Source organism: Centroberyx gerrardi, chromosome 19 (genome assembly GCF_048128805.1).
Source record: "Centroberyx gerrardi isolate f3 chromosome 19, fCenGer3.hap1.cur.20231027, whole genome shotgun sequence".
NCBI lineage: Eukaryota > Metazoa > Chordata > Actinopteri > Beryciformes > Berycidae > Centroberyx > Centroberyx gerrardi.
The window spans coordinates 23,051,099-23,063,380 of record NC_136015.1 but is presented as its reverse complement, the minus strand read 5'-3'; the positions used below and the strand labels follow the sequence as shown (position 1 = coordinate 23,063,380).

The 12,282-nt window shown below is 44.2% G+C and overlaps 1 protein-coding gene across 1 annotated transcript in view; it reads right to left on the bottom strand.

Moving 5' to 3' along the window:
- Window positions 1-2,637: 2,637 nt before the first annotated feature.
- Window positions 2,638-12,282, bottom strand: part of dbpa (D site albumin promoter binding protein a) — a 27,932-nt gene continuing 18,287 nt past the window's right edge. The window contains exons 4-5 of the mRNA XM_078290248.1: window positions 8,581-8,825; window positions 2,638-6,335 (exon numbers count right to left, since the gene is read on the bottom strand). Coding sequence (XP_078146374.1) covers window positions 6,120-6,335; window positions 8,581-8,825 — 461 coding nt within the window. The 3' untranslated portion in view covers window positions 2,638-6,119. The remainder of the gene's footprint in view (window positions 6,336-8,580; window positions 8,826-12,282) is intronic.

The window sequence follows — 12,282 nt, the reverse complement described above, 5'->3', positions numbered from 1 at the left end:
TGTGTGGGCCCCCCCTCGGTGAGGAAGGCCTACCATCTGGTTCCTATTGAGAGACTGGAGGTGGAACGTCAGAAAACACAAATGAATGAGAGTCTCACCTCTCACCTACTTCTGCTCTGAACAGGACACACACACACACACACACACACACACACACACACAGTCACACACACACACACACACACAGGTGGACAGTGATTTTCAAGCAAGGTAGCAGGAATTCTGGATCTTTCTGTCTTGTGGCTCTGGTTTCGTCTTCTTCTTCTTCTTCTTCTTCTTCTTCTTCACTCTTTCATATTGTAAATATTATGGTTATGGCATGTTAGCTAGGTAACAAGCTGACATTAACACATCAGATTTATCAGTGGAGAAATTATCAATTTGCAGGGAAAATCAGCACAGACGGAAACCATTTCTATTGATTGAGACGGACAAGTCTTACGCAATCAGCTGTTCACAGCCTCTGTTGCTCAAGAGCTGAAGACCTCCAACATGGCCGCCAGAGACCGTGTTACATCACATGAAAACCCTCTACATCCAGTTCTTAAATCTTTTCCACTGTCTGTTCTAAACAGGAACAGGAAGTGATGCGTTTTACATTTCCGGTTTGTTTGGAATAAACAGCAGAAGAAGAACTGGGGAGTCAGCATGAGCAGCGATAGCCACCATGGCCGAACAGACAGAGAAAAGAGAAACTCAAACTGCATCAACAGAGAATCCAAGCTCCGCCCACACTGTTTGATTGACAGGTGATCTCTGGGACGTGCAGAGCAGGAACACCACAGCGGCGGCCCGTTGCGGCGCTCGGTGTGTCAGCAGCTCGGCCAGATGGTCGGCGGCGTGGCGAGGGGGAGCTGGTGACGCAGGCATCACCGAACAGCTGAACCAGCCCACCAGATACAGGTGGTGAGGAAATCCACACACACACACACACACACACACACACACACACACACACACACACACACACACGTAGAGGGTGAATGTGAAAAGGGGAATGTGAAAAGTTGGACACATTGAGGTTGAGGGGGCTCAGTGTCATATCTACCCAGGCGACCCATAATTCTTCGCAGCATCCATGGACACACACACACACTACACACACACATACGGACACATTCACACCGACACACACTTCCACATGCATACACACACACGCGCAGATGAAAGCACACACACACAACCATACATATGGACACAGAAACACAAACACTGAGACATACAGTACACTAGCGCACATATGCATACTCTCTCTCTCTCTCTCTCTCTCTCTCTCTCTCTCTCACACACACACACACACACACACACACACACTCTACATCTGACCAACTGATACTGTCTGAGCAGAGAAGCTGGCAGAACGGTCCTCGTGCCTCCCAACGGCCTGCTGCTGCACTTAAGGATTTATTTCATGATTTAACATTTCACAGATTCAGAGTCAGATTCAGAGTCAGATTCAGAGTCAGATTCAGAGTCAGAGGGAGACAAAGTGAAGATGAAGATGAGTATTCAGAAGTATTTTCTTCAAGCTCACAAGAGTTTTTACTGTACAACAACGATGCTACTAGCCAGACGCTAAGCTAGCAAACCACTCAGTCCTCCATCTTTGTTTTCTGCATCTATGAAGGTGGCTTTTATCAGCTTAGCAGGATTTCAGCCTCTGTTCTGAAACAGGTTTTAGTGTTTAAAGAGTAATTCTGCACCCAGATCCATCAATGGGTTTATGACTGAAGTGTAAGAATTTCCCTATTTCATTGTAGCATCTGATTATCACATTCATTTTGAGGCATTAGTATAATTACGGTAACAAAAACCAAAATCTGCTGGATCGCTTTACAGCACAAATTTAACTGACACTCTTATCCGGAGCAAGTTTGAAAGACTGAGTGGGTCGGTGCTTACACACTTCAGCAGGACGCAGGGCCGATGCGGGGGATCAAACCTGTGTCCCTCTGGTGACGGGACGGTCTCTCTAACCACCGGGCCATCTTGACTCGTGGTTAGAAAGATACGCTTCGATTCACTGTTTTGACCTTGGAAATAAACATTACATTTCAGGGTGTATGTACATACTTTAAAGGATAAGTTCAGCGATTTTGGACCTATATATATAAGCTAATTTGTCTCTTCCATCCCTGCAGTACTTGGACCCACAGACAATATCGGCTCCAGAGTCAGCTGCCAGTTGAAACGGCGAGCTCCGCTGCCTCTTGCTGAACTATTTCTCTCTGCCGCAGCACAGACCGCTGTGGGGTGAAAGGTCGTTACTGGCGGAGTGATCTAGTTCTGGACGGTCAGGTCAGATTGTAAACAGTAGAGTTCGGTAGAAGACGATCCGCTGAGTGGAAACGGGGCGGTGCCGCTGCTTTCCGGCCAGTGGAGAGAAATATATTGATCGTTCTCCATATCGTTTTCACAGACTGGCTTTTTTGGAGATATTTTGACAAACAGTTTGGACTCGTTGCAGCAAGAGGCAGCAGAGCTCGCTGCTTCAACTGACAGCTGACTGGAGACAATATTTATATATCTGTGGGTCCAAGTACTCCAGGGACGGAAGAGACAAATTATATGTAGGTCCAAAATCGGCAAACTTCTCCTTTAAGGGAGAATACATAGCAAGACAGCAGAAGAGCTCTATCGGTGAGTAAGGATAAGCCTTTATTGGTGTTTTGGGGGAAAGCCAGACCACATATGCCATCTTCCCTGTGGATAGCACACAATACTGGTGAAGAGTTGGGTAGTGTTGCGCTCATGGGACTTGTAGTTCATAACAGTCAGTCACAACAAGGAGAAGTTAGCTGAGAATCCACAAACTTGAGGGATAATAACAAGGCTGTGTACATTATTGTTCTCATCATTATTGTTATCATTATTATCATTATACCCGCAATGCCGTTTATCATACAGTAGCAAACCATCACTGCCACCACGTGTGGATCGGGCCACAAACGCCCGCCCAAAAAAAGTTGTAGCACGCTTAACACAGTTACATAGAAAAATAGCACTGTCAAAAAGTTTCTGAAACGTCTGCAAAGAAATCCCAAATCCCAGGTATCAAAAAAACATGGCTTCCTTGATCCACCCGCAGACGGAGGTGTGAGAAGCGTGCGCTGGGAGTTTCTTCCAGGGATTTTCAAGTTCAAAAGTTTGTGTCTGTGTATCAGGTTAAATCGTATTCCAAAAAAAGGACCACAAAAAAAAAACAAAAAAAAAAGAGAAAAAAGATCAAGGATGAAACTACAGCCCCCACAATACACCTGGGGCTGGGAACAGTCTCTGTGGATGGTGCCGACAGTGAACAGGCTCATGGGAAATCGAGTAAAAGGATGTTCTTGGAAATAAGCGGGGATAAGTGAGAATCGCATTACAGCCCCCCCCCCCCCCCCCCCCCCCAAGAAAACAAGTTGTTGCATGAAACGACTGAAAAGAAATATATAAGAGTATTAACAACAACAACAATAATAATACTAGCAATTGTAACTGTATAGCAGGTAACAAGAAGATTTAAAAAAAAAAAAGACATTTAGTTGCTGTGTCTGAATAAAGACACGACAGCTTGCTCTGATGGGACCGGTGAGGAGAGCGGGCCGTCCCGAGGTCAGTCAGGAACAAACCGGCTGAGAGTTCAACTCCGTCAAACAGACTCAATCTGCCCAAAACCAGGCAGATCTGAAACGCCTCGCAACTGAAAAAATCAAATCAAATAAAAAATAATAAAACCCCAAAAACAAAACCAACAGAGCCACAACTTCCGTGATCGATTCATCGATTTTTTTGCGTGTTTTTTTTAATATCTCAGAAAAAAAAACACCTGAGAAAAAACTGACAAATGATTCCAATCGCTTTTATAATAATAATAATATATATATATATATATATATATATATATACATATATATATATATAATCATATATATATACTACATTGATATATTCAAATTATGTATATTACAGCTATACTCACATAATTCAAGCATATATCATATACACATATATATCTAGTGAGAGAATAGTTTAATATTCAATAGTACAGTTGTATGGTACAGTAGCAGTAGGGTGCATTTGTCGTTTGTCGTTGGGTAAAGTTAAAGGAGAGGTAAAGACATCTGTGTGTTCTGTGTGTAAATCTATATACGATTCCTCAATACAATAAACAACAGAAGAAGAAAACAAAAAAAGAAACTAAAAAGAACAAATAAAAGACAAATAAAGGGTATAGGCAGTTCAGTACTGTGTTTGAGATGGCATGTGTGTGTGTGTGTGTGTGTGTGTGTGTGTGTGAACGGAAGTGTTTCTGCACAAATGGAAGTGTTTTTGCACGCATTTATGCTTCTGTGTTTGCGTGAATACAAGTGAGAGTGTGTGTGTGTGTGTGTGTGTGTGTGTGTCAGGTGAAGGATCAGATCAGCACCATATAAGTCCATAATAATAACAACAACAACAACAACAATAAGGATCAAACTCTGGGTGTGTGTGTGTGTGTGTGTGTGTGTGTGTGTGCATGCTGAAGGTTTTCAGTCACTGCCAAACTCAGCTTGGGCAAATCAACCCGAAACCAGTTTGCATTTCAGTTTTGCATTTGCTTAATAGATTGAAGGGTGGGAGAGAGAAAAAGAGAGATTTGTCGTGTGATGGTGAACAACTTGGCTTTGTGTGTGTGTGTGTGTGTGTGTGTGTGTGTGTGTGTGTGTGAGCAGTGCACAATTACCCATCTAAATGCAAACCCGCCAGCAAAATTCTCCCCATATTCGTCCTCACACATCTGCTCACATCCAGCTGTTCAAATGGTTAATTCCTCTTTTTTTATTTCTTTCTCTCTCTCTTTTTCTCTCTCTCTTTCTCGCCCTTCTCCTTCACCAAAAAAAAAAAAAAAGAAAAAAAAAAGAAAAACCCTACAAATATTTCAAAATCAGACACGGAATCAAAGAGAAGATAACAAATTAAGTGCTTGAACGAGCCTGCAAAGAAACCAAGAAACACAAAAGTCTTAAAACTATACAAAGTTTTTTTTTTTTTTTTGTTTCATCGTCTTCCTCTCATCGTCCCGGCAACAATCGTTACTAAGATGTCTCTCCTCGTCTCGCACCGTGTGAAATACCTGATTCAACCGTGATACATTCTCTGTTACGCTAACGCCGCCGCCGCCGCCTCCGCCTCCGCCACCAACCGGCTCCGTTGAAAAGTTGAAAATAGATTATTTGTTGTTTTTTAGCGATACAGCTGGGAGGAATATAGCGCTTCGTGTGGCCCCTTGACTGTCCAGCTAACAGCCCCGCCCCCTCCCCTCCCGCCTGCCCGCCCATATATAAAATATACAAAAGATTATCTCCAAAATCCTCCTCCTGACTACTTCTGCAAATAGAAAAATATACAGTAATCCTATGTCAAAATCTCTTTGCGTTCTGGACGAAAACCCTACACCTCCTCCTCCTCTTCCTCTTCCTCTTCCTCTCGCTGGCCTAGTCTTGCCTTCCTGCCCAGTTCAAAAATATACATGTTTTTTTTTTGTCCTATATAGAAAAAAATTACACATCTGTCCTCTCCTGGCTTGTCTCCTTGTCTTGAGCTTTTTTTTTTTTTTATTTAAAAAAAAAAAAAAAAAAAAAAAAGCGAGATTTCACTGGCATAATGTGAATGTCAACACCCTGTTTGAAGCGGCCGGAGCGCGGGCCGGACGCACTACCCGCAAAAACGCCGTGCGACACCGGGCGTAAGCAGCGAGCACCGAGGGGCGACAGGAGCTGCCGAGGTGATTCGGGGTGATACAGTACGTCGTGCGGATTCAGCCGAGCAGCATGGACAGAGAGAATCGAATTTTTAGACAAAAATGGCGTCGCTGAGCTTTCCCGTCGGTCGCCCCCCCGAGGCACGGCGCTCGCACACACACACACACACACACACACACACACACACTCATCTGACGAATAGAGGTGTTTACGCCTGGTGTCGCACAGCGCTTACTGCGGGTCTACGCTGGCCTTCCCCTCGCCACTTCAACTAAAGTGCTGCTGTTGTTGGGTTGCCCTGTACCCTTTCCTCATCTCCTCCTCCCTTCCCTCCCCTTCCTCCCGCCTCTTCCTCTTCCTCCTCCTTCTTCTTCTTCCTCTTCCTCCTCCTCTTCACAAGTCTCCGTGCCGGCTCTCGTACTTGTTGAGGATGTTCCTGCAGCGGCCCAGCTCTTTCCTCATGTCGGCCACCTCCTGGCGAAGGGCGGCGTTCTCCCGCTCCAGGAAGGCGGCGCGCACCGAGATCTGGTTCTCCTTGAGCCGCCGGGCGTCCCGCGAGCGCTTCGCCGCCTCGTTGTTCTTGTAGCGCCGGCTCCAGTACTTGTCGTCCTGCGGTGAGAGGGGTGGGTGAGAGGGTCGGCCGTCATCCAGGGCGGCGGTGTGGCATGTTGGGGGGGGGGGTGTGTGTGTGGGGAGGAAGGAGGGGGGAGGAGGGAGGAGGAGAGAGCGGGATGAGAAGGGTCAGTTTTGTGATGAAGAAGAGAGAATGGCAGGAGAGGAGGAAGGGAAAGAAGAGAGGCAGCAGCTGAATATTGTCGGAACCAACAGAACATTAAAGTGATCATTTACTTGACTGCGACATCGAGTGCAGTTAAAGAAAGTGGTTTGGAAATGATGCCAGTAGAGTTTACACAAACATGGCTGACGCACTTCTGCTTCATCGTTGTATAGATCAGTTCTCCACGATCTTAAAAAAACTGTGATCTACTTTGTGTTTCAACACAGCGTGTAACACAACTTCCTGTTTCTGCTCCACTAGAAAACAGAGCTAACTGGCTAACCGAGGCTAACGGTAATTTCTGTGCTGTTAGCATTTTGTGACCCTCGATCAATTCACTTTTTTATAGTGTTGCAGTCGTCTGACAGCAGAAACAGAAAGATCTGCCAATGACAACAGTTGTATTGTGTTATAAATTATACTGAAACACAAAGTAAGTGATCACAGACAGAGAGTTGGCTTCTTAACATTGCTGGCAATGGAGCGAACCGATCTATAACCTGCTGAATTACATCAGCCATGTTTGTGAAAAGCCTCTATATATCGGTATTGAATATATTGACTGTCACCACTGTTAACAGCTGTGTAATGCTAACAGCCGTAAAAAGAGACTGGGACCAGTGCTAGCAAGTAATTGGATTGGTCTGTGTGTATCTATACAAATGCTGTAGGAAACATGCTGAACTCAGTAACATACACAACGTATAAACACTGGATGGGAATCAAAGATGAGTTGTGTCCCCAAATTATTTAAGTGAAATTGGTATTATCCTTTCTTTATGAATAAATCAATCAATTCTATTCTTCACGCAGCTACATAATCCTGTTCTCCCGTCTCTACTGAGAAAGTAGGGATGAGTGAATTTACAGAACCGCAGACTTGCTTTGTAGCCTAAAAACACACAAAGCCTGCAAGATTGAGAGAGCAAAACAGGAGGAAAAATCCAAACCTTGTAGAGATTTATATCTGAGAGATTTATAACTGCCCTTTAACGTCACCAAGACAAAACTAACAGAAACAAGAACTAAATTTACCTGCGGACTAATTATCTTTATTGAGATTTTCAGCGCTTTGAGATTTGTTTTGAAAGACAGGTGTGTTACAAATGAAAAATATGATTCTTCCTCTTATTATGAACCTGGGATATCGTTTCACTTTCCTGCCTGCGTTCTACAATGCCAGGCTGGTATTCATCAGGCAACACAGAGGAGAACTGCTGGATCTAAAATCTAAAAGTTTTTATTTCAGCTCATTATTCATGAAGACCTGCTAAAGCCGTCCCGAGTTTTATCTCCAACCTGGATTAGAGATCATTTTTCAAGAAGTGCGTATACCTGATTTATAAAAACGTCGAACACCTTCTGCTTTTCCGTAAATTACGAGTGTGTCGGCTGCACTGAACTGGACTGTAAAAGCATGAGCCGTTCGTCAAAGCTTCTTCTATTGAGCTGCATATAAAATGTTTTAGGAAAAAGCATCAATACTCATTTCGGTTATTTGCACATCGACACGGGAGCTGGCATAGAGCTGTGGACTTTGTCATGTTAAGTTTAAAGGTTTATAACTAACAATGTTGCTGTGGCTTTCCAAATATCCACATTTCTAAAGTAATATTTGATGTCTAGATGATCAATTTTGTTCTATAAGTGAATCCTTCAGCAGCCTTTCTCTTAGACGCTTGACAAATAGTCCCAGACTTTCTCATTGGACCTTCCATTAAAATGCTAATAAACAAGTATAAAAGATGAATCTTGATTGTTTCATATTTAAACACAAACTGTAAATAAAACCAAGTAGGATTGGAAACTGTTTTTCCTTCATCATTTATAGATATGAGCTGAGGGAAGTCTCTACTCTGCTCTCAGATTCCCATCAAAACAATGTGTGATGTCATCATAAACAAAATGTAAACATCTATTCTGTGTTTTTGTGAGCCTGTCAAGATGTTAGTAATGTTGACTTTTACATGTGTACTGTGTATTTTGGAAAAAACAGATTACAGCCTTTCATATTTGTGGTGAAACTGGTCCCAGATCGGTCTTTAGAAAAGCAATGAATTGTGGGAGATGTAGTACCTTCTGCTCGTTGGGGACCAGCATCTTGCGGGCCTTCTTGATCATGGGCTGCGGTTTGAGCTCCTCATCGCTGAAGCGGTGCCGCCGCGGGTCGAAGGCCTCCTGGCCCGGCACGCTGGACAGCGCCAGGTCCGCCGGGTCGGGGTCAAAGTTCACCATGATGTCGCTGCTGCCGTTGGCGACCAGCGGGGGTCCGGGCGGTCCGGAGGAGGAGGGCGACGGGTCCGGGGACACCGCCTGGCCGCCTGGAGGGGGCAGAGAGAGAGAGAGAGAGAGAGAGGATTACTCATTTTGTCTTTGTGACACTCTACAGAGGCTTTCAGGTGACATGACGCAGCCTCTGGCGGCCATGTTGGAGGTCCTCAGCTCTTGAACAGCTGACTGAGTTTTTAAACAACTACAACTTCAACAGGATTTAATAGACCTGGTTTATTTCTGTGCTGTTCTGGACTGGGAACTGAATGTTTTGCATCTGATCCATTTTGTGTTTATATGTTAGCTTGTTAGCTTGCTAACCACAGTATCTGGTCAGCTAACCATCTGATTAGCATAGTAGCAAATGTGTCTATTAGAAGCTAGCATGTTAACACTAACATTGATTACTGAGCTAAATTAGCCTGCTGGCTAGTTAGCTAGCTAACAAAGCCAAAAACCATCAGATTCTTTAAATGAGCTGACTCTTCTCTAGCTTTCATTAAACCTAAAAAAAACAGCTAGCTTTTCAGGTTAAATGAGCTGTCGAGGAGGCAGTTTCCTGTAATTTAGAAACAAATCAACCTCATCAGACTGTTCACTTTTACTTTTACTGAACTGACCTGCAGCCACAACAAGCTTTTCCAGCTAGCTCTCTGGTTGTATATATTTAGACATTTAGCCAATGGCACTAAACCTGGTTGCTAGGAGATTTGTGACGCAACTGTAAAGCCTATTGATAGTCGAGGAGGTCAGAGGTCAGACAGCAGCACCCTGTAGCTGGGAGGGATTCAGTATTGGTAATTTTTGACAGTCATTTCAATGCAGTGTTTCTTTGAATTGATTTGGAAAAAACTGGGAGAGAAAAAGAGAGAGCGCCATAGAGAAAGAGAGAGAGAGAGTTGGTTTATTTTCTATGCGTTCCAAGTGACGTTCAGTCTGCTTTAATGTATCTGACAGGCCGTTCAGACGTAATAAACACCGAATCAGCAGGACCGACTTAATTACTTTACTTTTCTAATCATCGTCATTTAGCTTTCCAATTATCTGCAGATTACGGCCCATCTGCCCTGACGGAGGACAGTCAGTCACATGTGGAGCGGAGCGTCCGGGGCGAAGGCTCGCGCTCCGAGAGGACGACAAGACCGACTCGATCGGATCTTACGGGAGAGTTGAACTTTGGGCTTTAATACGACCACAGTGAGAGGTTCAGCTCCCACTGCGGCCACACGGGCTGAAAATATAAACAGTCACAAGGTACTGTGGTAAACTCATACTGTATACTGTGAGGATAAAGTAGTATATGTTATGTTAGTCATGTTGTGCACCTCCGATGTTTTATTTCTTTCATTTAATTGTTCAATCTTGTTTATTTGTGAGTTAATTCTTCATTTAAATGCCTAATATATAGTTTCCCTCCAGTTGAATAGGTGTTGTGGGTCTCTCTGCCTTAAAGAGCTGCTGACACTAAAAGAATTTCATCAGTCTGGGTTTCAGTGGAGAGTTTTAGTGTCCCATGATGCTCTAAAAGCTGTTTCAGAGGCTTTTCCACCCTGACGAGAAGAAAATTCAGGTGGGAAACACTGAATCCTTGCAATTTTTGGGCATGAAAAGGGTCAAATTTAAAGACTGAATATTACAAAATAACAGCTATCGGCAGCTTCAGTCCAAAAATATCTAAAAACAGCCTTTAAAAACCCTAATTCTTGGAGAAACACTGGTTCCTTGTCTGTTTTGGGCACGAAAATGGTAAAATTTAAAGATGCACAAAATATCAGCAAAATAAAGTGTGACTAAAAATATTGATTGTGGCATTCAAAAACACATATTGGTCGAACCCTGTTAGTATGAGATGTGTTCAATCTCTCTCTCTCTCTCTTTTTTTCTCTCTCCCTCCCTCTCTCTCTCTCTCTCTCTCTCTCTCTCTCCATAATACATGTATGTAGAAGTCGAGGCCCTGCTGGCCACAGAGTCACATGTGGCGGACACACGGTCACATGCTCCGTCCGGCGGGCAGCGGGCCAAGGACGAGGCCCGCCGAGACGGGTCGACCATAAAGAGGATTACCCTATAGACAGCGGACAATATGTTCAAATTTAATTTAGAATCGCTCGGTTTCCCAGAATTCCCCCTGCATGGAATCCCCTGTCTTCTCTTTTTCTCTCTCCTCTCCACGTCTTTGTCTGAAGGGTTGAGTCAACACGAAGCAGACATATTCCCTAATATTTCCTCCTTCATGCCTATAGAAACAGCATCTCTCTGCTCACTGTGCTGCTGTTTTTCCACTTTGGACATGGCAGTGATGCTGGTTCACCACCAGGTGGCAGGAGAGAGCCAGAAACACACAGCAGGGCCGGGGGTTGACCGGTTCATCCCATGCTGGATTTACAACAGCAGGAAAGATCTGATTTTTTAACCCTTTGTGGGGAAGAAATCAGTTTTTTACATGCGTTTCTCTGTTTAGAAAGCCATAACTTGATCAGATGTGAACCACAGGAAAGCGAATGAGACAGACCGATAGTGTCTGTGTGCAATTAAAAATTAAATCATTTTTGTTGCCAACAGACGAAGATAATGGTAGAGCTGGTGTGGCAGTCACTGTAAAACTCCCTCCTTCATGCATTTATCCTGCTCTTTTGGAAAAAAAAGACTTGATTTTTTTGCCAAACCGAGCGAAATTGCTGTGTGAGTTGAGCAATCGCACGATAAACAGTGAGACTTCTATTATGGTTTCATTTGTAAGACGCTTTTAGGAGCAGCAGGCCTCGTGCCATCGATTATAAATAGCTGCAGGGCCTGGGTGACCAATATCGACCGAAATAGCAGTGAATAGATTTAAAATACTTGAACAAAATAAACAGAAGGAGGTTTGTTTCATATGTTATTTTTACCAAGAGAGGGGGAGTGGGGTTGAGATGAGACGAGGGTCCGATGTTCCCCTTTTAAACACAAAACATATCTAACGTCCCGCCCATCAATCATAGATTTTCAAGCTTCAATATTATTGACGGATCCTTACTGGAGTTTGTTTTCAGTTGCTGTGTTGCCGTGTCAGATCGCAGAAGGGAAGAAACACTCGTACCCGCTTATCAAATCAAAAAACACTTCTGTTCGCCGCTCTTTTCCGCTGTTCAGCCGTCAGACTCTCGATGCGATCGGAAGGTTTCGTGAACCTGGAGATGTCAGTCAGAGCGCCGCGGCTGACAGAGATTTTGCTACTGCTACTCGACTGCTGCTGTGAGCTGTCAGTCATTTTATTATGAGCGTCAACCGCAACGCCACAGCCCAAATCCTTCGACAGGCTGCAGCTCTGAGGCAGGCGGGCAGGCGGGTGAGGGGGGGCATTAGAGGGGAGTGACACCTCCATGTTACCACAAAATACATCTGGTGACACTCGACCGTACACTGAGCGGGAAAAAACAGCGCAAGAGAGGGAAATTCTGGAGAAAACAGTGGAGGCTTTAGGGTTTGTGAATGGAGGGTTGCCAGTTCAAATCCCTGATAGAAAAT